Raw genomic sequence first — 24,105 nt, 5'->3', positions numbered from 1 at the left:
TCCAAACTGGAAAGGAAGAAGTAAAATGATCTCTGCTTGTGAATGATGTGGTCTTATATAAAAAACCCTAAAGACAAGGGGCGCCTGGGTGGCTCAGTTGGTTAAGCATCCACTTCAGCTCAGGTCATGATCTCACAGCTTGTGAGTTGAGGCCTGCATTGAGCTCTGTGCTGACAGCTCAGAGCCTGGAGCGGTTTTGGATTCTGTCTCCCTCTGTCTCTGCCCCTCCCCCATTCTCTCTCTCTCTCTCTCTTTCAAAACTAAATACACTTTAAAATTTAAAAAAAAAATTAAAAAAATTAAAAAAAAATCTAAAGACTTCACAAAAATACCTGTTGGAACAAATAAATTTAGCAAAGTTGCAAAGTCACACAACAATCAGTTCTATACAAGAACAATGAACAATCTGATAAAGAAATTGAGAAAAATAGTTTCATTTGCAATAGCATCAATAGGAATAAGATATTTAGGAATTAACTTCATTGAGGAAGTGAATGATCTATACACTGAAAATGAGAAAGCATTGGTAAAAGAAATCAAAGGAGATGTAAATATGGAACAGAATCCAGTGTTCATGGACAGGTTGGAATAATATTGTTATCCAAAGTGAGCTACTGATTTAATGCATCCCTATCAGAATCCCAAAGTCATATTTTGTAGAAACAGAAAAATCTATCCTAAAACTCATAGTGGAACCTCAAGAGACCTCAAGTAACCAATGAAACAAAACAAAAACAAACTTGGAAAAAGAACAGTTTGAGGACATCACATTTCCTGATTTCAAAACTTACCACAAAAATAGAGTAATCAAGACAGTGGTGCTGACTTAAGATGGACGTATAGACTGTGGAATAGAATGAACAGCCCATAAGTAAGCCCTTGCAAATAAGGTGAAATGACTTTTGACAAGGTAGCCAAGGCAGTCTTTTCATGAAATGCTTGGAAAAATATATATCCACTCTGTGAAATAATGAACAAAGTTGGACCCGTACTAACATAAGAATTAGCTCAAAATGGATCAAAGATGAAACAGCTCAAACTATGAAACTCTTGGAAGAAACAAAAGCTTTGTGACATTGGATCTGTCGGTGATTCATTGGCTATGACACCAAAAGCACAGTTAGCAAATCAGCAAATTTGACTTCATGAAAAATTTTAAATCTTACATATCAAAGGTCATTATCAAGAGAGTAAAAAGGCAAGCTACAGAATGGAAGAAAATATATGCAAACTACGTATCTGATAAAGGATTAATATCCAGATTTTATGACAACTAAATTCAACAAATAATTTTAAAAACACCCAGTCTGATTACAAAATGAGCAAAGATTTTGAATAGACATTTCTCCAGGGAAGATGTAGGAATGACCAATAAGCACATGAAAAGATTCTCAGTATCACTGATCATCAGGGAAATACAAATCAAAACCCAGTGAGATACTACATCACACTCATCAAGATGGCTGCCATTGAAACAACAGGAAACCACGTGGAAAATTTGAAGATCGAGGACCTGAATGTCCCCGTGCACTGTTGGTGGGAGTATAAAATGGCGCAGCCACTGTGGAAAACAGTATGCTGGTTCCTCACAAAATTAAAAATAGAATCACTGTATGACCTGGCAATTCCACGTCTAGAACTGTACCCCAAAGATTTGAAACAGGATCTGGAAGAGATGTTGCACACCCATATCCATAACATTATTCACAGTGGCCCAAACACAGAAGCACCCCAAGTGTCCATCAATGGATGGTTGGATAAGCAGTGTGTGGTGTGTCCACAGAGCGGAATATCACTCAGCCTTTAAAAAGGAACTTCTGGCACCTGCTACTACATGGACAAATCTTGAGGATGTGATGTTGCATGAAATAAGCCAATCACAAGAAAGACAAGTACTGTGTGATTCCCTTCATGTGAGGTGCATGCAGTGGCCAAAATTGGACAGATGGAAAGCAGAACAGCGGTCGCCAGGGGCTGGGGGAGTCGGGGTTTGGCAGGGACAGGAGTTCATATTCATAGGATGGACGACGTCAGTGGCTGCACAATGGAGCGCACATACGTAATACACTGAACTGTGTGCTTATAGATGGGTAAGACAGGAATGTTTGTGTTATGTGTCTTTTGTTTTTAAGTTTTTAAAAAATGTTTATTTTTGAGAGAGAAACACGGAGCATGAGCAGGGGAGGGGCAGAGAGAGAGGGAGACACAGAATCTGAAGCAGGCTCCAGGCTCTGAGCTGTCAGCACAGGGCCCGACTCGGGGCTCGAACTCAGGAACTGCAAGATCATGACCTGAGCCGAAGTCGGACGCTCAACCAACTGAGTCCCCCAGGCGCCCCCAGGCTATGTGTCTTTTGCCATGCAGAATAGCATCTGTGCAAAGAGCTGTGGCTGTCGGGGGTTTGAAGGGCGAGTAACAGGTGGAGCATGGGGTTTTTGGGCAGAGAGACTATTCTGTATGATAGGATAGTGGTCCCATTTCACTGCGTATCTGTAACATCCCCCAGAGTATTGAGACAAGAGACAACTCTAACGTAAGCCACGGACTTGAGTTGATAACATGTCGCTATGGGGTAATCAATTGCGGCGGATGTGCCCCACAAATGTAAGAGTAATGGGCTGTGGGGAAGTGATGGGTCTACAGGAGCTCCTGTACTTTCTGCTCACTTTTTTAATTTGCAAACATGAGACTGCTCAAAGAAAATGACACCTATGTAAAAAGAAAAGACCTTCATGTGGGCCAGAATCAGGTCCCAGGGCCACCACCAGCTACAGAGGAACCTGGGAGAGCAGAGGACACAGTCCTTAGCAAATAGTGGCAGGGTTTGGACAATGGGGAAGATGAAGGCTGCCCCAAGGTGACCGGACCCCTGGTCTTCCCCTGCAGGCTGGCCACCATGTGGGCTGGTCAGTGCACGGCACACACCCAGCCAGGTGCCATGGCCCCAGCCAAAGGCTGGCTGAGCGTCACAGCCTCACCCCTGGACCTTGCAGCAAGCCAGCAGTGCAGGACTGGGACAGACTGCCAGGCATCCACCAGACCAGACCCCGTGGGGCTTCCCTGCAGGCAGCTGGCACCTCCCACCCCTGTTGCCCCATTCACTCCTGTCCAGCCTGAGCAGGCACACCCCTCTCCCTGGAAACAAAGGAGAGCGGGAAACGAGGTGTCATCTTACTGACTCTGTTTGTCCAGTCTGACAACATGCAATAGACGGTGAAGGTGAGGCTGCTGACTGGGTTGCTGGCATCTGTGGGAAGCATTTCAGTCCTGGGGGTTCAGTCATCTGAGCCCTAAACCGCATACTATGAAGCAAGAGTGTGGTAATCACTCGACGTGTTCTAGATTAGTGCACGGGAAGAGCTCCTGGGCCGTGCACTTAGCACGCACCTGCTACGCTGGCGCACTAGCCTCATCTCTAGGGTCTCGGTTTACATCAATGTGGAGTCAAGGAAAATAGAGTTGGGCATGAAGACATTAACCCAAAACTAATGGGATGCCCAGCCTCCGGCTCCTGGAGACTGGATCTGTCACTCTGTAGGACACAAGCCAGAGGGAATGCACTGATCAGAGGGAAGGAGGCGTGGGGGATGTGTGCTCAAAGAAGAAAGATTGGCAGTCAAGAGCGAACACACACAACTCAGATCTGGGTGGCAGTGTGACTTCAGAGATGCCGAGGTGGGATTGTGGAGAGCAAGTTCATCTGCTCAGAGCCCATGTCTGCTTTCACCCTGGGTGTGTTTCAGGGAAGACCCCAGACCACGCATCTGGGCTCTGCCTCTTTGGGCCTACCCCCTCCCTGCCCCCTGCCTCTGTGGGCCTCCCCCCCCACCCCACTGCCTCTGCAAGCCTCCTTCATTTCTGCATGGCTCTTCCGTCTCTGGGGGCCTCCATCTGCCAGCCTCTGCTGGGACACAACTAGGACTAAGGGGGCAGTGGCTCCACACACCAGAGAAGCCTGGGGCTAAAGCTGTCACAGGTCCCCAACAGGCCACTGGAGGAGATGCGGTATGTGCCCCACAGTCTCCAGGAGTCCCTGGCAAGCCCCGGGGTGCCCATGTGGCTTCCTGCCCTTTCCCCGTCCCTGCTGGTGCCATGGGGGGTCGCCTCTCAGTAAACTATTTGCAGGGAAATCCCTGTCTCAGGTGGGCTTCTTGGGGAGGGTACGCAGGAGCAGGGACAGAGACCCCAAGTGGGGCTGGGGTCTCAGCATCTGGCAGCAGGTGTACAGGGGGCTGGGCCCACAGGGAACTGGATGGCGGCCGGCAGCCAGCACAGCCCCGGGCTGGGCCGGATTCTTCCCCAACCTGTGGCTGACTCAGGGCCTGGGGAGGGGCCTGAGCCCCCTCAGCTTGTCTGGCTTGTCGGCTTGCATGGCTCCTCTGAGTCAGGCCAGGGTCCATGAAATACGTTTCCTTCCTGCTGTGCAGAGGCGGGCGGGCGACAGGAGTCGCTCCCCACAGGCTCCCTTATCAGCTCAGCCTTGGCATAGGGGCCAAGGTCTGGCCCATCTGGTGATAGGGAGAGCCCGGGGGAGGGAGAGAAGGTGTCTGCTGCACACCTGGGGCTCCCGCTGACACTCTGCCCCTGTAGGGACAGTAGAGAGGGGGACGAGATGGGAGAGCCGGGCAGGCAGAGGAGGGCTGTGGCTGTCACATCTGGGACCTCTAGGACTGTCAGACCCCTCGGGAGATGGTCTGCCCCCTCCACCCAGAGGGGGCTTTGTCACTGGTCACTCCACCCATAACAGTCCCCTCTGTTATCAGGCTGTTAATATTAATTAACTGTTGCTAAGCTGGACAGTGCAAAGGTGTGTCCCAGCCGGAGCTGGCTGGCTCCCAGGAGGGGGCTGAGAGAGAGGGGCTCTGGGCTGGGCTGGGTGAGGGGGGGCAGGCTGTGGCGAGCAGGGGTTCTGGGGGCCAGTCCTTGCTTTGGGAAGCAGATGAAGGGGAGACCCCAGCACCTCCCCTGGAGGCTCGTGGAGAGGGTGGGACTCAGGTGGGAGGGCAGAAGGTGGATCATTAACCAGCTGGGAGCTGTGGGGCTCAGCCCCATTGGTCCCCGACCAGTCAGGTCAGGCCCTCCCCAACGGGGACGCTGCCTTGCTGAGCACCCCCGGGTTAAGTGTATGTGCTGCCTGGTCCGGCACTGTGTGTCCCCAGGAGCCAGCCCTCAGCTGTCCCCGTGGCCTGGCCCCTCTCCCCTAGACGCCTTCCCAGAGCCAGGATGGCGGAGGCCGGACTGAGGGGCTGGCTGCTATGGGCCCTGCTCCTGCACTCGGTGAGTCCCGGTGCCAGTGGTCACCCCTCCACTGCTGCCCGCAGAACTGTCGGGCAGGGGGCTGCTTGGCCACAGTGAGAAGGGCCTGACTCTGAGGGGCTGGTCTGTGGATAGATGAGGGACCCCAGGCGCCCCAAAAGAGGAGTGTGGGCGGGGGTCCTGGGTGGCCCATAGCTCAGGGTCATAGGGTGAGGTGGACACGAGTGCTGGGGATAGGGGGTGCCTGTGTGCCTCCCATCCCTGGTGCCCGCGGATGTCCTGGCCTCAGGTGGCCAGTGGAGGGACGAAGGAGGGTCCCATCGTGGGATGCCTTTGGGGTGGGCTGGGGGTGCATGGGAATCACCCAATGAGGGTTGAACGCTAGGTGGGGAGGAGTTCCTGGGCTGTGGCACGTCTGGGGGGGGGGGGGCGGCTGAAGGTTGTCAGCCCCAAGCAGGTGAGGGAAGGTCTGCACAGAATCTCCCAGAGGGGCCCTGGGCCCCCAGATGCAGCCTGCAGCCCCCCAACCTGTCGTGGCTGCCGTTTCTCAGCAGGACTAGGTGGCAGCCTCCAAGGGTGTCCCCGCCCCGCTCTGCCGTTCTCCCCACCTGTTTCCTCACCCTCCGGCATGACCTTGCTAAATGCAGGTCTGCTGGCCACCTCCCTCTCCTCAGTAACCCCATCACCTGGGACACAGGCCTGGCTTGTCCAGTCATCACGCCCTGAAAACTGCGGGAGCGCCCGTCCCTCCCCAGGTCCTCGGGCTGTGCACCCCATGCCCGCCCCTGCCCTGAGGCCATCCGCTGCGAGTGGCGCTGGGCCCCATGGTGATGGCATCCCGCCGTAGGCCCAGGCCGAGCTGTACACACCCATCCACCGGTCTGGCTACTGCGCCTTCTACGACGAGTGTGGCAAGAACCCAGAGCTGTCCGGAGGCCTGGCTCCCCTGGCCAACGTGTCCTGCCTGTCCAACACACCCGCCCGCCTCCTGGCCGGCGAGCACCTGGCCCTCCTGCGGCGCATCTGCCCCCGCCTGTACGCTGGCCCCGACACCACCTACGCTTGCTGCTCCGCCAAGCAGCTGGTGTCCCTGGAGGCGAGCCTGGCGGTCACCAAGGCGCTCCTCGCACGCTGCCCCGCCTGCACCGACAACTTCGTGAGCCTGCACTGCCACAACACCTGCAGCCCCAACCAGAGCCTGTTTGTCAACGTGACACGCGTGGCCCGGCTCGGGGACGGCCGGCCGCCAGCTGTAGTGGCCTACGAGGCCTTTTACCAGAGCAGCTTCGCCAGGCGGACCTACGACTCATGCAGCCGGGTGCGTGTCCCTGCAGCAGCCACGCTAGCTGTGGGCACCATGTGTGGCGTTTATGGCTCCGCCCTCTGCAACGCTCAGCGCTGGCTCAACTTCCAGGGGGACACAGGAAATGGCCTGGCCCCCCTGGACATCACCTTCTACCTCTTGGAGCCTGGTCAGACGCCGGGGAGTGGGGTGCAGCTTCTGAACGGGGAGGTGGCACCGTGCAACGAGTCCCAGGCGGACGGCGCAGCCGCCTGCTCCTGCCAAGACTGCGCCGCCTCGTGCCCCGCCATCGCCCGGCCCCAGGCCCTGGACGCCACCTTCTACATGGGCCGGATGGCAGGCGGGCTGGCCCTCGTCATCACCCTCTGTTCGGCCTTTGCTGTACTTACCGCCTTCCTGGTGGGGCCCCGCCTGGCCTCCCGCTGGGGCAAGGGCAAGATGCGGGACCCCACGGTGGGCACCAGCCTCTCTGACAAACTGAGCCTGTCCACGCATAGCCTCCTCAGCCGGTGCTTCCAGGGCTGGGGCACATGGGTGGCCTCGTGGCCGCTGAGCATCCTGCTGGTGTCCATCGCCGTGGTGGTGGCCTTTTCAGGAGGCCTGGCCTTCATGGAGCTGACCACGGACCCCGTGGAGCTGTGGTCGGCCCCCAGCAGCCAGGCCCGGAGAGAGAAGGAGTTTCATGACCAGCATTTCGGCCCCTTCTTGCGGACCAACCAGGTGATCCTGACGGCACCCACACGGCCTGGCTCCAGCTACAACTCCCTGCTGCTGGGGCCCAAGAACTTCAGTGGGGTTCTGGCCCCCGACGTCCTGCTGGAGGTGCTGGAGCTGCAGGAGACGCTGCGACACCTGCAGGTGTGGTCACCCGAGGAGCAGCGCAATGTGTCGCTGCAGGATGTGTGCTTCGCGCCCCTCAACCCACACAACACCAGCCTCTCCGACTGTTGTGTCAACAGCCTCTTGCAGTATTTCCAGAACAATCGCACGCGCCTGCTGCTCACGGCCAACCAGACGCTGACCGGGCAGACCTCTCAAGTGGACTGGAGGGACCACTTTCTCTACTGCGCTAAGTGAGTCCTCGCTGGCTGGCCCTGGGGAGGGAGGGGGACTGCCAGGTGCAGCGGGGCTTGGCCCGGCCCCTGGGGTCCTGTGTGGCCCCGCGTCTCTGTCTCAGGGGCTGCAACACACCCTTCCTCTCCACACTCCTCCCTGCCACCCCCGCCGTGGCTCCCACTGGCTGGCGTGGGTTTGCGCGTGGCCATCATGGCCTCCCTGGTTCTGACCCCGCTCAGACAGAGCAGTTGCCTCCTTGCTGTTCTTTCTTTGAGTGTGATGGAGCGATGTGATGTGTGTGCGTCCATGCAGGCCCCCAGCACTGCAGGGTCACCCAGCAGGGGCTGGGTGCCCCTGTGCAGGGTGCAGCCACACACCGTGGTAATCTTGGGGTCTGGTCCCCAGCTGCCTCCACTCTGCTGTGCTGCAAATGAGACAGTAGTGAGACTGCTGGGCCTTGGGGTTGAGAGTGAAGGCTCACTCGGGCGGGCAGTGGCCGAGGCTCCCTGAGATTATAGTGTGCAGAGGTCCACAATGCCTGGTCTGGGCCTGCTGACACTGTCACAAGAGACCGAATACCCCGATTTGCTCTGGCCCAGGTAGAGGCCATGTCTACTGACATCCACCACATGATGAGATGACAGTAACAAGCCCCATTACATGGCAACATGAATAGCATACTTTTATACAAAATAACTATTTTCCAAACAAGAAGAGTCAGTGATAAGAGTGACATTGTTTTACATCTTTACAGATGTCTTTGTTGTCTTGTTTAATGGGGGATAGCTGGCTTCTGGCTTCTGCATGTGGCCTGCTGGCTGGGGCCGTAGTGAGAATCTCTGACGTCACGCCCATGTGGCCGGACGAGGGGGGAGCGTCGTGAGAGCCTCCCCACGTACTTGGTGGTTTTCTTTGATATACACCCAAACTCAGCATGTGGTTTTTCCTAAATGTTAGTTGTGATATGGACTCTGAAGGCACATCAGCAGACTGTCTATCTCTTATACCCGATGGCAAATGAAGGGGAAAAGGCGGAAAGCATCTTATATTATTATGAGATTGGTTTTGACCTTGCAGACCCTCGAAAGGGTGTCTAAGACTCCCGGGCCCTGACACCGCACTGAGAACCACTGCATTAGGTGAGGGACCCAGGGTTCCACCCCTTGGGCTGCTTCCCAGAACTGGTGTCTTGGTCCTGGCTGGCGCTCAGAACTGGCGAGTCAGGGAAGGAGCTCTGTCCCCAGGTCCAGTCCTTGTGTTGGCATTATTTTGATTTTGGATGTTCACAACATCTCTGGGGTGGTCTGATTATCTCCATTCCAGAGACAGGAAAACTGAGGGCCAGGGGTGTGGTGAGCTGCTCAAGGTCACATAGCAACCGGCATGCCCAGGATAGCTGGTGACCCATGTGCTCACTCACAAAGACCACTTTGTCAGGGTACCCGACACGCACTTGCAGGAAGGCTCAGTAGAGACATGTCCAAGGGGTCTGGGCTAGTAATTTGTGCACAGAAAGGAAGATCTGGTCTCAGGGCCTGGGGGTTCCAGGCTGGCGGGGGGACAGGCCGAACACTGCGAGGCTGTCTTGTAGGAGTGGAGCTTGTGCCAGATTCCCAGGGCTAAGTCCTGGTGACCCCCGGCAGTCCACGTGTGTGACGCTCATGGACCTGCCTTGTCTGGGATGTGGTCTCGAGCCTGCAGAGTCAGCAGGTGTGAAGGGAGAGCTCACACAGCCCTGGTCACAGAGCTCTGCTCCACTCTGGGTCGGGCTGAGGGAAATTTTTTGGGGAAAAGTGGTTCTGACCATGGGTCAGGGGACAGTGCTGGCAGTCTGGGGCTGGCAATGGGCACGGGGCCAGGAAAGGTCCTTCCTTCTCCCCCCAGTGCCCCTCTCACCTTCAAGGACGGCACAGCCCTAGCCCTGAGCTGCATGGCTGACTACGGGGGCCCTGTCTTCCCTTTTCTTGCTGTGGGGGGCTACAGAGGTAAGCCGGGTGGCTTTGGGGAAGGCCAGTAAGGAGGCAATATGGGGCAGGGACGGTGGGTGGGAGGGTGGGAATACTGATGGGCTCTCACTGCCTGGGGTGGCCAGGCTTGTGGGGGGCTGGCTGGGGCCAAAGGACTGCTACCTTTTTCATCTTCTCCCAGCCTGCTCAGGCCCTCTGGTTCTGTGCCTGACTTCACAGGCTTGCCCTTGGCTAAAAGAGGGAAGTGGGGTGGAGGGGTAAGACAATGACTTGGATATGGACGGTTGGGGAGGGACGAAGGGGTGCTGCTAGAGGCGGGGGGGGCAGGGGTGAGGCTGGAGGGGGAAGGGGAGCAGGGGTGAGGCTGGAGTGGGGGAATGGAGCTGGAGTGAGCAGAGGTGAGGCTGGAGTGGGGAGGGGAGCAGGGGTGAGGAAGGAGGGTGGCTGAACATTTCTTATCCCAGGGAAAGACTACTCTGAGGCAGAGGCCCTGATCATGACCTTCTCCCTTAACAACTACGCCCCTCGGGACTCCCGGCTGGCACAGGCAAAGCTCTGGGAGGGGGCCTTCTTGGAGACGATGAGAGCTTTCCAGCAGCGGACAGCCGGCAGGTTCCAGGTCACATTCATGGCGGAGGTAGGCTTCAGGCTCCCTGCCTCTGGAGGGGCGGGCGACCCAGGTGGCTTTGGTGGGTCACCGTGTCCCCCTCCTGGACCCCCCCACCCCCACCCCGGGCGACCCTGGGCCTGCAGCTGCCCACGAGGAAGACAGGACCCAGTGGCCTGGCTGGGCTCACGGAGCCTTCAGGTCAGCGGGGCCGGGGGGGTGTGCATCCACAGCGCTCCCTGGAGGACGAGATCAATCGCACCACGGCCCAGGACCTGCCGGTCTTCGGGGTCAGCTACATTGTGATCTTCCTGTACATCTCCCTGGCCCTGGGCAGCTACTCCAGCTGGCGCCGGGTGGCGGTAAGGATCTGGAGGGGCCCAGTGGGGTGGGCTTGCCTGTCGGGGCATCCAGAACCTTCCACAGAGCAACCTGTAGACATCCCCGCAGTGGCTCCCCAAGGAGTGATACTTCTGCTCAAAAGGCCTCATGATCGATTCCCATCCTCCTGGGGCAGGACCTGTGCTGGGGGATGCGGGAACGCAGAGACCCCCAGCACGCCTGCCCCAGGCCTGCCACCCTTCTCCAGCTCGGGGTGGGAGGCACCTGGGGCAGCTGAGGAGACTGAACCCCGCTCCATTGCAGGTGGATGCCAAGGCCACGCTGGGCCTGGGCGGGGTGGCCGTGGTGCTGGGAGCAGTCACGGCAGCCATGGGCTTCTTCTCGTACCTGGGCATCCCCTCCTCCCTGGTGATCCTGCAGGTGGTGCCTTTCCTGGTGCTGGCCGTGGGTGCTGACAACATCTTTATCCTAGTGCTCGAGTACCAGGTGAGAGGGCGGGGCTCTCTTCTTCTCGCAGACCCAGCCCTGTACGGGTTTGGGCCTCTGGCGCACTCCTCTTCTGCACCAGCATTCGTGTCCACAGTCTGTGCAAAACGGAGCATCCTGTATCTTGCACACACATGCGTTCCTACCGCATGTGTCTCCTTGCCCTGTGCTGAACGTCATGAGGCACTACTTGGCCTCCTCTGTAGCAGTCCACGGACATGCAATCCCCATGGATTTAGCCTCTCCCACTGGTGCACTTTTAGGGACCCAGGGATGTATTGGAAGGAGTGTGCCGTGCATGGCCTGGAACACGCCAAGCACATCTCCCGGCCAGACCCTGAGAAGCAGGGTGTTCGCAGGGTCTGCTCCTCACTGGGGCAGGGCCTTCCTGCCAGGGCTGTGCCCTCCCTGCTGGCCCTGGATGCTGTCCCTGGTGTCCCCACACAGAGGCTGCCGCGGAGGCCTGGAGAGCGGCGAGAGGACCACATCGGCCGCGCACTGGGCAGGGTGGCCCCCAGCATGCTGCTCTGCAGCCTGTCTGAGGCCATCTGCTTCTTTCTCGGTGAGGCTGGGCAGCCCCTCCCCACCGGGGTGGTGCGTGTGGGCGGCCCCTTCCCTCCACTGTGGCAGCAGATGCCGCGCCCTGAGATTTACTCCTGCACCCCCAGGGGCCCTGACCCCCATGCCAGCGGTGAGGACCTTCGCCCTGACCTCCGGCTTGGCTGTCATCCTGGACTTTCTGCTGCAGGTGTCAGCCTTCGTGGCCCTGCTGTCCCTGGACAGTAGGCGGCAGGAGGTAGGGCTGGGGCAGGACCCGGGACCTGCCCGGCAGAGCCGGCTCACAGAGCGGGGCTGGGTGCAGGGAAGGCATGTGGGGTTGTGCGGGCCACGCAGTCCCTAGGACCCCACGGAGAAGCAAGTTTGGTTTGATAACTTAGGGGAATAGGATCAAATCTGCAAGGTACAAAGGGCCAAGAAAAGCTAGAAGTGAGATGTTGAGAGGGACAGTGCAAAGTGTGGCGGTGTTTCATCACCGTGGAAAGTAAAAGTTGAGAACACAGCACGCTAGCATGTCCCCCCACCCTGCACCCCTGCAGGCCTCCAGGATGGATGTGTGCTGCTGTGCTGGCGCTCGGGAGCTGCCCCCCCCGGGCCAAAGCGAGGGGCTCCTGCTGCGATTCTTCCGCAAGGTCTATGTCCCACTCCTGCTGCACCGGGTCACACGTGTGGTTGTGGTGAGTGGAGCGGGAGGGTCTGCCTGCCCGCAGGGACCTCGAGCTCGCCTGTGTGCGGGGTGGTTGGGACGCCATCGGCCCAGCTCCAGAGTGCCCCCCCTGCCCCCCCGCCCCCCCACAGCTGCTGCTGTTCACGGGCCTGTTTGGAGCCGGGCTGTACCTCATGTGCCAGGCCAGTGTGGGGCTGGATCAGGAGCTGGCCCTTCCCAAGGTGAGCTGTGCCCTGTGACCTCCGCTCGGTGGCCCAGGGTTCAGGGGGGACAGGGCACACCCCCGGGGGCCAGGTGTGGGCGGGGGGACCTGGTAGGCAGTGTGGGGCTGTTCACGACGGGGACCCGGGAGAGCAGCTGAGCCGGTGTGTGGATGCACAGGGGCGGCGCCAGCCCCAAGGCTCCTGGGGGGCAGAAGCAGGCCATGGGGGGCTGGCCGTGTGGGGCGAGCATCCAGGCAGAGTGACTGATGGCTCACCTCATGCCTGCCCTGTGCTGGCACACCACCTCCTCGGGCCCAGGAGACACGGAAGGTCAGGGGCTCTGTGGAAGGTAAGACCTCCATGGCTGGAGGGGCCAGATGGCCTCGTGAGTGGAAGAGAGGCATGCGAAGGATCTGAGGAGGATGGCAACGAGGGTGACTGCACCGACTCCCCCTGCCCTACCCACCCTGGTACCCACCGTGTCCTCTCTGTCTCTGTGGACTGGACCCCTCTCAGGACCCCCCCCCCCTTCAGTGCGTGTCCTTCTGTGTCTGGCTCCTTCCACTCGGCGTCAGGTTCTCCGGTGTCAGAGCGTCCTTTCCTGTCAAGGCTGACGATGCTCACACATTCATGCGCGCGCGCACACATACACACACACTCTGCATTGTCTTTACCCCTGTCTCTGCACAAGGCTTCCTTCCTGTCTCAGCGTTTGTAATGAGGCTGCTGCAGATGCAGGTGCACAGAGATCTCTCTCCAAACCTGCATTCCATTCTTCCGGGTGTGTTCCCAGAGGAGGAACTGCTGGGCCACGTGATAACGCTAACTGTAATTTATTTTTAACTTTATTTATTTATTTTGAGAGAGAGAGAAAGAGCACGAGCAGGGGAGGGGCACAGAGAGAGGGAGACAGAATCCGAAGCAGGCTTCAGGCTCTGAGCTGTCAGCACAGCCTGACGAAGGGCTCGAACCCACCAACTGTGAGATCATGACCCAAGCTGAAGTCAGACACTTAACTGACAGAGCCACCCAGGCACCCCCACCCCCCCTTTTGATAGTACCATCCTGCCCGGTGTGAAGGGGCATCTCACTGAGGTTTTGATTTACATTTCCCAGATAATCAGCGATGCTGAGCATCTTTCCATATGTTTATTGGCTATTTGTGTGTCTTCTTTGGAGAAATGTGTGTTTAAGTCTTTTGTTCATTTTTTATCAGATTGGTTGTTTTTGTTTGTTTGTCTCTTTGCTCAGTTTTGGGAATTCTCTAGATATTCTGAGTATTTTTAATTAGATACATGATTGGCAAATGTCTTTTCCACTTCTGTTGGTTGCCTTTCTACTCTATCAGAAATGTCTTTTGATGAACAGAAGTTTTCAATTCTCACAGCACCTGGCTGGCCCAGTCGGAGTGTGCAACTCTTGATCTCGGGGTTGTGAGTTCAGGCCCTGTGCTGGGAGTAGCGATTACTTAAAAATAAAACCTCTTAAAAAACTTTTTAAAGTTTTCATCAATTCCAATTTGCCTATTTTTCCATTTGTTACCCAGGCTTCTGGGGTCATTCAAGAAATAATCACCAAACCCAGTATCTGGAAGGTTTCCCCTGTGCTTTCCTCTCCGGGAGTTACAAATTCAGCCCTTAAGTGTTGGGTCCGTTGGAGTTAATTTTTGTGCATAGTTATGTATATTTTTGAAGGTCCAACTTCATTCTTTTGTGTGTAGACGTCCCGTGTCCCCAGGAGCAAGCGTTGAAGAGACTCCCCTTCCCCACAGAATGGTCTTGGCACCCTTGTCAGAGTCTATGTCGCCATACACGCAAGGGTTTACATCTGGGCTGTCTTCTGTCCCATCGGTCTGTGTGTCTGTCTTTATGCCAGCACCTCACTGCTTAGATTACTGTGCTTTTGTGGTCAGTTTTGAGATCAGGAAATGTGAGTCCTCCAACTTTTATTCTTTTTAAAGATTATTTTGGCTCTTTGGAGTCCCTTATGAATTTTAAGATGAATTTTTCTATTTCTGTAAGAAACGTCATTGGGATCTTGATAGCATCACACTGAAGCTGGAGGCTCCTTGGTGGCCTGGATAATATTCATCCTCCCAGCTCGTGGGCACAGGCATCTCCCCATTTATTTGTGTCTTAATTTCTTTCTGAGATATGGCATGGCTGTCAGCATGCGGGTCTTTCCACCCTCGGTAAAGTTAATCCCTAAGTATTTTATTTGCTTTATGCTCTTATAACTGCACTTCCCTTGGCTTCCTTTTTGGGTTATTCATTGTTCGTGTATAGAAATGAAACTGATTCTTGCGTGTTGATCTTGTAACTTGCCACTTTGCTGAATTTCTTTACCAGTTTTAAGGGGTTTTTTGGTGGAATGTTAGTTTTATATACATATCATCATGTCATCTATGAACAGAATTTTTCCTGTATTTCTCCTTCTCTCCAGCTCTGGAATTTGTTCCTGGTCTCCGTTTTATGTCTTCTATTTGGTGGTCTTTCCACTTTGTCCATACTTTCTTTTCTTGACTTTGTCCGTATCTTATTTTAGCTCTGTAAGCGTTCCCAAGACAGATGTTTTAAAGTTTCTGTCTGTTCTTTCTCAAGATCATCTGTTGATTAGTTTTTGTTCCTAGGTATGGGCCACACTTTGATTCTTTGTGTGTCTTGCGATTTTTGTTGTTGAAAAACACACAGTTGAGTTGTATCATATGGTAACTCTGAAGATCAGATTCTCCTCCCTTCTCTAAGGTTTGCTTTTTTTTTTTTTTCCCCCAAATGTGACGTTGCTGTGTCTGTGTCCGGGAGATTAGCCTGTGGTATAAAATTAAAGTCTGATGAGCCTGTGCCTTTCCCTGGTAATGTGTGATGACTTCGGTATTTGCGTTTGAATGTCCTATTCCTTAAATGGCTGGCTCCCCAAAAAAGAAAAAGGGGAAACATGAAGCGGAAAATAAGCCAGTCACTTGCCATTTCAATATCCTGGCAGTCGGGCCAGCTGGAGGCGGGGGAGACCACGGTACAGCCTGACTCTGCACCACTGAGATCAGAAGCTCAGTGACCGGCAATCAGAACGCAAATCTGCCATGTATAGAGTGTGGGGTCCTTATGTCCCACGCTGGACCCCGCAAGCGGTATACAAACTGCCCCTGGGACACCTGCATGTTCTGGGAGCTGAAGGTGTTGACACGAAGCACAGTTCACCATCCAGGCCTTTCCCTGGAAGCTGTGAGCCCTCAACTGCCCCCAGGGCTGCAGACCCCATCAGATGGGTTGTGCAGTTGTGTCTAGGTTGGGGGCGGGGGTGGACTCCTGGCTTCTCGTACTCCGTCTTCTCTTCCAGCGCTCAGAGGTTTTGGGAGAAAGGAACAGGCCATGCAGGTGCCTGACACACCACCTGTCTCCACGTGCACACGCCTGTGGGCTGTGCTGGAAGGGAGATAATAGGAAGGGATCGTGTTACACGTGCATGCATGTTTGTATGCCTGTCAGAGTGTATTCACGTGGGGCGGAGTATGTCGCTCTGTGTGTGTACTGGTGATTAGGATACGATGTGCACACGCACCTCTGTGAGCACGTCTCTATGAGCAGGTGCGCCCATGTGTGTACCTCCTGCACACACTTCTGTGAGTGTGTACGGACCTCTGTGAGCATGAGCTGGATCGCACCCCTGGGTGTGCGGCAGACCTCCGTGAGCACCAGCTGGAGTGCGCCCCTGGGGTGAGTCTGGCCCCAGCCTCACTGGCCGTCCTCTGTTCCAGGACTCCTACCTGCTCGACTATTTCCTCTTTCTGAACCGCTACTTTGAGGTGGGGGCTCCAGTCTACTTCGTCACCACTGGAGGCTACAACTTCTCCAGTGAGGCAGGAATGAATGCCATTTGCTCGAGCGCAGGATGCGACAGCTTCTCCTTAACCCAGAAGATACAGTTCGCCACTGAGTTCCCCGACGAGTGAGTGGCCAGCTGCCCCCTCCTGACTCTCCGAGGAAGCCCAGTACCTTGGGGCCACCAGAAGAACTGCCCACCTGGTCCCCCTACCCCAGCCTCCTCTCCATGTGCCCTCAGGTCTTACCTGGCCATCCCTGCCTCTTCCTGGGTGGATGACTTCATTGACTGGCTGACCCCGTCCTCTTGCTGCCGCCTGTATGCCTTTGGTGCCAACAAAGACAAATTCTGCCCCTCGACCGTTAGTGAGTGCAGGGCCTCTGGGGGCTCATGGCCTACCTAACACAGCTTGGGGAAACTGAGGCAAGAGAGGAGCAGACTGGCGAGGCCCACTTGCAGGGTCGATTGGGGTGGGAGTGTGGGCTCAGAGCACATGTGTGGGTGACCACGCCCCACTGTGCAGGCGCCCCCTGAGTGGTGATCTCTGGGCACACCAACACTTGAGGGTGGTGGGTGGTGGAGGGCCAGATTAGCATGTGGCTCTGGTCCCAGAGCAGCTGCGCTTGTAGGGGAAGTGGGGAGGCCCAAGGGGGTTGTTTCTTTGCCCTGCACATCTCTTCCTCACCTGCCTACAGCTGCCAGCAGTTTCCACAGCCCTGTCCTACAGAGACAAGGGCAGACCCCTCCAGACCACACGTGTCACATGGCTGTTGGGTGGTGGAAGTATGTGGGGACCTTGGTGGGAATGGAGCCAGAGGGGGGGTGACGCCTCTGCCCAGAGCCCCTGTTCTCTTTGCAGACTCCCTGGCCTGCTTGAAGAGCTGTGTGAACTTCACTCTGGGCCCCGTCCGGCCATCAGTGGACCAGTTCCACAAATACCTGCCCTGGTTCCTGGAGGACCCACCCAACATCAAGTGTCCCAAAGGGTAAGCCTGGGGTGGGTGCTGGCGGGGGATGGTCCCCGAGTGTGGCCATGGCATTGATGAAGCCTTCGCTCTGACTTTCTGGCAGTGGACTGGCAGCGTATAGCACCTCCGTGGATTTGGGACCTGGTAACCAAGTTTTAGGTAAGCGTGACCTCACCTGGTAGGGAAGACCAGAGTCAGCTGCTCCCAGGGCAGTGGCGGGGGCAGGGGGGCGGGTTGCTGCAAGCCCCGGGGAAGAGCCTCTCAGCCTCCAGTCTTCTCTCCTCCCTCCTTCATGGGGGCTTTGGCCTGCCCTGGTCCTGTCCTCAGAGGTCGTGTTACCCGGCTTCACGTTCTCAGACTTTACCCCTGTGTGCCCTGCTTTTTTCTCCCCCACGCCCTGCCCCAAATCCTCAGTCAGTGAGACATTCACAGACTCTCACCAGTTGATGCCGCACCAAGCCACCCACACCCCTTCCTCACATGCACAAATCACGCCCAGAGGCGGTCACCTGGTTAAGCGAATGGCTATTGCACCTGCCCAGGGGTCACCCACAGCACAGCTCTGTCAGGTGAACTACTTGCAGGGTTTTGTCTCCCTTTCTGGATCTTCCCTCTAGGAAGACGCACATTGAAAAAGTAATTGAATTAATCTGAAACATCCGATGCATGTTTTGAAACCCCGGACAACAGCATCTGGGTTTATCCTGGTGTCTTTAGGCTGTTCCCGTGGCAGTCAGGCCGGGTGGGCCTCCCACAGGGGTGCAACCCCCAAAGGCAGGGCCCCTCGCTCACAAGTTAAGAATTCCATCCTGGTGGCTGCCCAGCCCCATCCCCCAAGTGTCCCTGGGGTTTGAGGGCGCCTGCAGTGACCTTGACCTTCCTTGGCCTCGCGGGGGCGCAGCCTCGAGGTTCATGGCCTACCACAAGCCACTGCGGAACTCACAGGATTACACGGAGGCCCTGCGGGCGGCACGTGCACTGGCGGCCAACATCACCGCCCACCTGCGGCAGGTGCCGGGCACCGACCCGGCCTTCGAGGTCTTCCCCTACACGTGAGGCCCATGGCAGGGGTGGGAGGGTCCCCGGGGAGCCTGGAGCCTGAGCCAGAGGCGGGAAGTGGCGAGCCCCCAGCGGTGACAGCGCTCCGCTGCCCCGCCCACAGGATCACCAACGTGTTCTACGAGCAGTACCTGATGGTGGTCCCCGAAGGCCTCTTCATGCTTGCCATGTGCCTGCTGCCCACGTTCGCCGTCTGCTGCCTGCTGCTGGGCATGGACCTGCGCTCCGGCCTCCTCAACCTGTTCTCCATCGTCATGATCCTCGTGGACACTGTGGGCTTCATGGCCCTGTGGGGCATCAGCTACAACGCCGTGTCCCTCATCAACCTGGTCACGGTAATGCGCCACGCCGGACACTATGCTTCCTTCCAGAGACCCCACGCCCCGGCCCTCGCATGCCTTAACGCCCCTCTCTGCCCCCAGGCGGTGGGCATCTCCGTGGAGTTTGTGTCCCACATCACCCGCGCCTTTGCCATCAGCACCCGGCTCACCCGGCTGGAGAGGGCCAAGGAGGCCACGATCTTCATGGGCAGCGCGGTGAGTGGGCCGGCCACCCCCCTGCAGTTCCCGTCCCCCCCCACCCTGTGCCCCCGTCTCACGGGGCCTGTGACCCCCAGGTGTTCGCGGGCGTGGCCATGACCAACCTGCCGGGCATCCTCGTCCTGGGCCTGGCCAAGGCGCAGCTCATCCAGATCTTCTTCTTCCGCCTCAACCTCCTCATCACCCTGCTGGGCCTGTTGCACGGCCTGGTCTTCCTGCCAGTCGTCCTCAGCTTCGTGGGTGAGTGCCCAGAGGCCTTCCCGCACCTGCTGGCCTGCAGCACAGCAGGGCCCTTCCCCCACCCGCTCCCAGCAGTCCCAACCCAGGGGCCCTCCCCCACCCACTCCCAGCAGTCCCAACCCAGGGGGCCCTCCCCCACCCCCGCACCATCTCCTGCCCAGCATGTGGCCTCCCTGATCTTGGGCCTCTGGGGCTGTTCCTCTGCAGGGCCCGATGTCAATGTGGCTCTAGTGCTGGAGCAGAAGATGGAGGAGGCCGCCAGGGCCAGGGTGGCCTCCTGCCCGACCCACCAGGCCCCGACATCCACAGCCAGCAGCACCTACATCAACCATGGCTTTGAACATCCTGCCAAGAGCATGGGTGGTGCTGTCGGTTCTCTGTCCCGCGGTGGGCAGGAGTTCTGAGGAGGCCGGAGCTCCTGTCCTGGCTCACCAGCCCTGACCCCTGGGGCTGTGCAGCTTCCCTAATGGGGGTCCCTTCACCTGTCCTCCCACTCAGGGCCTAGGAGAGGCAGTGGCCATGGGAGTGCCCAAGGCGGGTGGTTGGTCTCTGGCCACCAGGTGGGACCCAGGAGGACAAGATTAGGATGAAGGAGGCATGTGGCAGCATGGGTGTGGTCTGTTCCTGTCTCTTGAAGTTGACGTATGTCTTCCCGGAGCAGGTTTTTACACTCTAATTCCGTGTCTATATGTGAACAGAGATAGAGTATCATTCCACGTTTAAACGTCTTCCGTAAATGACTTGACACATCCCTTCACTAGCTTCCCCCATGCCCCATGCATTTTGCATTTATTCACGTTGGTCCCTGTGGTCCAGTCACTGCGACTGCCCTGGATTATTCCATTGCATGAATGAGCACGATTGCTTTATTTTTAAAGGTTTCATTTCTAATCCCTCCACCCACTGTGGGGCTCGAACTCACAACCCTGAGATCAAGAGTCAGGTGCTCCACCGACTGAGCCGGCCTGGCCCCACGAACACCATGATTCTGTCTGTTCCCTGCTGGTGGGCAGATTGGTCCCAGTTGTTTTCCAGTACAGCGCCAATCACTTCTGTGGAATCTCCAAATCCCCAAATCTCTGAAAACTGCGTTTGCTTTTTTTCTCTTGTACATTTGGGACAATCTCATTGGACCAGATGAGAGGTGTTTATTTACACCTTTACGACTGGGGTCCTTACGCCCTTTGTCTCCTTGATGTGAGCGGTCAGATATTTTGGCACGTTTGTGACTTTGTGTGCTGTGTGCGGCCCCGGGCCCTGATGGGGGGTAATATCTAAGGCAGCGTAAGCATCAAATTACTTTCCTAAAAACCTTCTAAATTCTGAAATTCATCACACCAAGGGGATCTCAGGTGCAGAAGATGAAACTCTGTGAGGCTGAGCAGGCATTGATGTGTCTGTAGGTGTGGGAGAGCTGCCTGGAGGCAGTGTTGCCGAGGGACTGCAGGGGACCCACAGCTGCCTCTGGAAAGCGCTGCCCTATTCACACCCCACCCACCGGCCTCGGTGAGGGGCCTCCCTCCCCGTACCAACAACACTGTATGTCCACTTGCTCTTTGGGGGAAAGGGTAGCATTGTGGGTGATAATCATTTTTAAATACATTTTTCAAAAGAAACCTTTTTACAATTTTAGAATAGTTTTAGATTTACAGCAAAATTACAAAGATAGTACAGAAAGTTCCTGCATACTTCATGTCCAGTTTACCCTATCAATATATTAGTATGGTACATTTGTCAATATACAATTAATAAACCAGTATTGATAATTACTACTAAAGTATATACTTTTATTTAGATTTCCTTAGTTTTTATCTAGTGTCCCTTTTTCTGTTCCAGGATCCTGTCCAGGAGAGCATGTGACATTTAGTTGTTACGTCTCCTTAGGCTCTTGGCTGTGACAGTTTGTTAGACTTGTTTTTGATGACCTTGACGGTTTCGAGGAGGACTGGTTGGGCATTTTGTAGAATGTCTATCCCTCTAACGGAATTTGTCTGGTGTTTTTCTCCCGATTAGACCAAGGTTATGGGTTTTTGGCAGGGAGACCTCAGAGGTGCAGCACCCTTCTTGGCACATGTAAGGGGTGCACACTGTCCCCATGACTTCCCACCATTGGCATTGAGTCTCCTCATCTGGCCAAGGTCATGTCTGCCTGGCATCTCTTCCACAGTTATCCTTTGCCCCTGTCCACACTGTCCGTGCTGTGCATCTTGGAGGGAAGTCACTCTGCACAGCCTACACTTAGGGAGTGGGGAGTTACGTCCCACCTTCTGGAGGGTGGAGTATTTACATAAATTTGGAACTCTTCTTAACAGAAAGATTGTCTATTCTCCTGCATCTATTTATTTATTATGACATATACAGTATGGAGTCGTGGATACTCATTTTTGTGCTTTGCGTTCTAATATGGCACTACTTTATTTTCTTGCTCAGATCGCTCCAGCTTGGGATATCGGGAGCTTTTTTTTTTTTTTTCAAGTTTTATTTATTTATTTGAGAGAGACAAAGACAACGCGAGCAGGGAAGGGGCACGCAGAGAGGGAGAGAGGATCCCAAGCAGGCTCTGTGCTGCCAGTGCAGATCCTGATGCGGCGCTCGAACCCACAAAACTCTGAGATCATGACCGGAGCCAAAACCAAGAATTGGACGCTTTACCAACTGAGCCCCCCAGGCACCCCCCCCCAGGGGGCTCCTTCTGTTGGCTCCTGTCCCTTGTCACACCCCCAGCATGGAGAGTTTTCCCAATTTGAGCACTTACCTTGCTTTCTGGCACTACGAGTTGGTCCAGGCTCAGCTTGTATATTTTCTGCCCCGGTCCTAGGATCAGTCATTTCTCCAAGGAGCCCTGGCCGTTCTACTGGAGATGGGATTAGAACCCAGGATCTGGTGTTCCATGTGTGCTTTGCTGCTGGGGCATTGTTGCTGTTGGGCTCTCTCAGCTGAGACAACAAGGAAATATACGTGTGTGTGAACCCACACATATATGTACACATTTCTTAAAAAAAGTTTTTTTTAATGTTTATTTTTGAGAGAGAGAGTGAGTGAGTGTATGAGCGGGGCAGGGGCAGAGAGAGAGGGAGACACAGAATCCGAAGCAGGCTCCAGGCTCTGAGCTGTCAGCACAGAGCCCGACGCTCGGCTCTAACCCATGAATGGTAAGATCATGCATGACCTGAGCCAAAGTCGGACACTTAAGCGACTGAGCCCCCCAGGCGCCCCTATATGTACACATTTCTAGAAATATTCCTATACGTAGCCATCTATAGCTGTGTTAAGCTAAATTGGAGTTCCTGCTGATGCCTCCAGGGGGAATTCATCACCTCAGGAATACTTCTAGACTTCTCCCTTGCTTCTCTGTAACCTCTCCTGCCAACAGCAAGAAGCCTGGCTTTACCCTCAACTCGATCTGCCTAATTGTTGCCTTCCACTGTATATGCTTAGTGTTTTCAGAGATGACAGCCCACACTGCCATGGCAAACAGCTGTAGAGCGAAGCGGCCCTTTTTCATTCCTTTTGCCCTTTGTCTTAGACTCCATTCATTTCCAAAGTCACTTAGTCCAGCGTGTTTTCCTACCATCCTCCTCACTGCTTCTTACATTTGTAACACAGTTCGATTGTTTTGTCACGTTCTGCATTCCAGTCTGGTGTTACAAAACCATGCATATAAAAGATCCATTCAAAGTGCAGGACATACCATGGGTATGGATATTGTTTCAGATTCCGTATTACCACTGTTGAGAAACTACCACCTGTTCAATTTTGGTTTAAAAAAAATACTTTTATTTGAAAAGACAATTAAAATATTCCTCTCATTTCCAATTACAATCTGTGTGAGACTGAGTTTCTTCGTATTTTTCAATCAAAACAACATACTGCAATTCAGTGCAGGCAAAAGATGTGAGAATCTTGGTGTCTTCAATTAAGCCAGACATTAAAGAGATTTGCAGAAATGTAAAACTATGCTACGCTTCTCGCTACACTTCATTGCTTTGAAGAACATTATTTCCTCACAAAAATGTTAACATGTGGGGGTGCCCGGGTGGCTTAGCCAGTTAAAAGTCCAACTCATTTGATTTTAGCTCAGGTCATGATCTCGTGGTCATGTGATCAAGCCCCCAGTTGGGCTCTGCGCTGAGCATGGAGCCTGCTTAAGATTATCTCTCTCCCTCTCTCCCTTTCCCTCCCCTGCTTGAGCTCTCTCTCTCTCTCTCTCAAAAATAAACATTAGGAAAATGATAACACACTATGGTAACTATAAGCACAACCCACATCAAAGGTCTTTGGAGTCTTCAATAAATGTTTAATTTTTTAAGTTTATTTTGGGGGGGGGGGAATCCCAAAAGTTTAAAAGTTTATTTTGAGAGAGAGTCCTCGCTGTCAGTGTGGGCTCTCACAAACCGTGAGATCATGACCTGAGCTGAAATCCAGTGGTATGCTTAACCGACTAAGCCACCCAGGTTCCCCTGGAGTGTAAATGACTCAGAGGTTTCAGGACCATTGCCCTAGGGTGATTTATCTGGTTCTGGTTCTGACTTTATTTACAATTAATTGGAGCCCGTTGACTCTGAAGATAGGTGTTCATTTGCAGACCTTAGTCCAGTTGTCATGGAAATCATTTGTATCCAGTAGAAAAGGTAACCTACGGTTTTATTATTTTGCGGGACACCGGCCAGCTTTGTACCCATCCTAACGATCTTACTCGGTTTCCTCGAAATGTTTATGAATACCCGCTTCCTGCCAATACTCTTGGGACCCGCTTTACCATATTACTGGTTACTCGGTTAACTCGATAGTCCTCTGGCGTATGTTTATCGGGTACCTGAATGAGGATTATAGTGACAGACACTGAGGACACGATGCACGCCGCGCGTGTTCACAGATTCTGCCACACTCGCGTCCACACGTCGCGCTCGCTCGGCCTGCACGTCACTGGGAGCCTGACACACCGCCAGCCCCATCCAGACCGACCCGCCAGCCTCCCCACTGGCAAAGGGCGGCGCCCCGCCCACCTCGTGACGACACAGGGGATCACATGACG

At 55.0% G+C, this 24,105-nt stretch overlaps 1 protein-coding gene and 2 long non-coding RNA genes across 4 annotated transcripts; 1 reads left to right on the top strand and 2 right to left on the bottom strand.

Moving 5' to 3' along the window:
• Positions 1-4,951: 4,951 nt before the first annotated feature.
• On the top strand, positions 4,952-20,842 carry NPC1L1 (NPC1 like intracellular cholesterol transporter 1). Of its 2 annotated transcripts, XM_040454965.1 has the most exons (19): positions 4,952-5,277; positions 6,104-7,632; positions 9,500-9,600; positions 10,047-10,219; positions 10,423-10,551; positions 10,835-11,017; positions 11,465-11,579; positions 11,686-11,813; positions 12,115-12,252; positions 12,374-12,463; positions 16,200-16,390; positions 16,505-16,629; positions 17,124-17,250; positions 17,336-17,391; positions 18,134-18,284; positions 18,395-18,626; positions 18,714-18,827; positions 18,908-19,070; positions 19,278-20,842. In XM_040454965.1, exons 1-19 carry the CDS (start codon positions 5,224-5,226, stop codon positions 19,472-19,474), a joined length of 3,996 nt encoding a protein of 1,331 aa, XP_040310899.1. In that variant the 5' UTR covers positions 4,952-5,223; the 3' UTR covers positions 19,475-20,842. The 2 variants fall into 2 exon arrangements, with proteins under 2 accessions (XP_040310899.1, XP_040310900.1); XM_040454966.1 differs by lacking the exon at positions 12,374-12,463.
• Positions 14,975-19,051, bottom strand: LOC121016949 (uncharacterized). The gene is made up of 6 exons (XR_005784546.1): positions 18,935-19,051; positions 18,423-18,592; positions 17,742-17,845; positions 16,512-17,373; positions 16,209-16,348; positions 14,975-15,867 (listed from the first exon to the last, which is right to left on the bottom strand). It is a non-coding gene; the product is annotated as an uncharacterized LOC121016949 (long non-coding RNA).
• On the bottom strand, positions 19,655-24,082 carry LOC121016951 (uncharacterized). The gene is made up of 3 exons (XR_005784547.1): positions 23,887-24,082; positions 21,826-22,006; positions 19,655-19,754 (listed from the first exon to the last, which is right to left on the bottom strand). It is a non-coding gene; the product is annotated as an uncharacterized LOC121016951 (long non-coding RNA).
• Positions 24,083-24,105: the final 23 nt, after the last annotated feature.

This window comes from Herpailurus yagouaroundi, unplaced genomic scaffold, assembly GCF_014898765.1.
Source record: "Herpailurus yagouaroundi ecotype Mexico unplaced genomic scaffold, PumYag 214, whole genome shotgun sequence".
In the NCBI taxonomy this organism is placed as follows: domain Eukaryota; kingdom Metazoa; phylum Chordata; class Mammalia; order Carnivora; family Felidae; genus Herpailurus; species Herpailurus yagouaroundi.
Note: the sequence above shows the minus strand (reverse complement) of the source record. Positions and strands in the feature narration are given on the sequence as shown.

Excerpts from the sequence above, each read along its gene's own strand:
- NPC1L1 (XM_040454965.1), top strand. The coding sequence starts at position 5,224 with ATGGCGGAGGCCGGACTGAGGGGCTGGCTGCTATGGGCCCTGCTCCTG. Across the intron at positions 7,633-9,499 it reads CACTTTCTCTACTGCGCTAA|TGCCCCTCTCACCTTCAAGG; the intron begins GTGAGTCCTCGC and ends TTCTCCCCCCAG. Across the intron at positions 18,627-18,713 it reads CCCTCATCAACCTGGTCACG|GCGGTGGGCATCTCCGTGGA; the intron begins GTAATGCGCCAC and ends CTCTGCCCCCAG.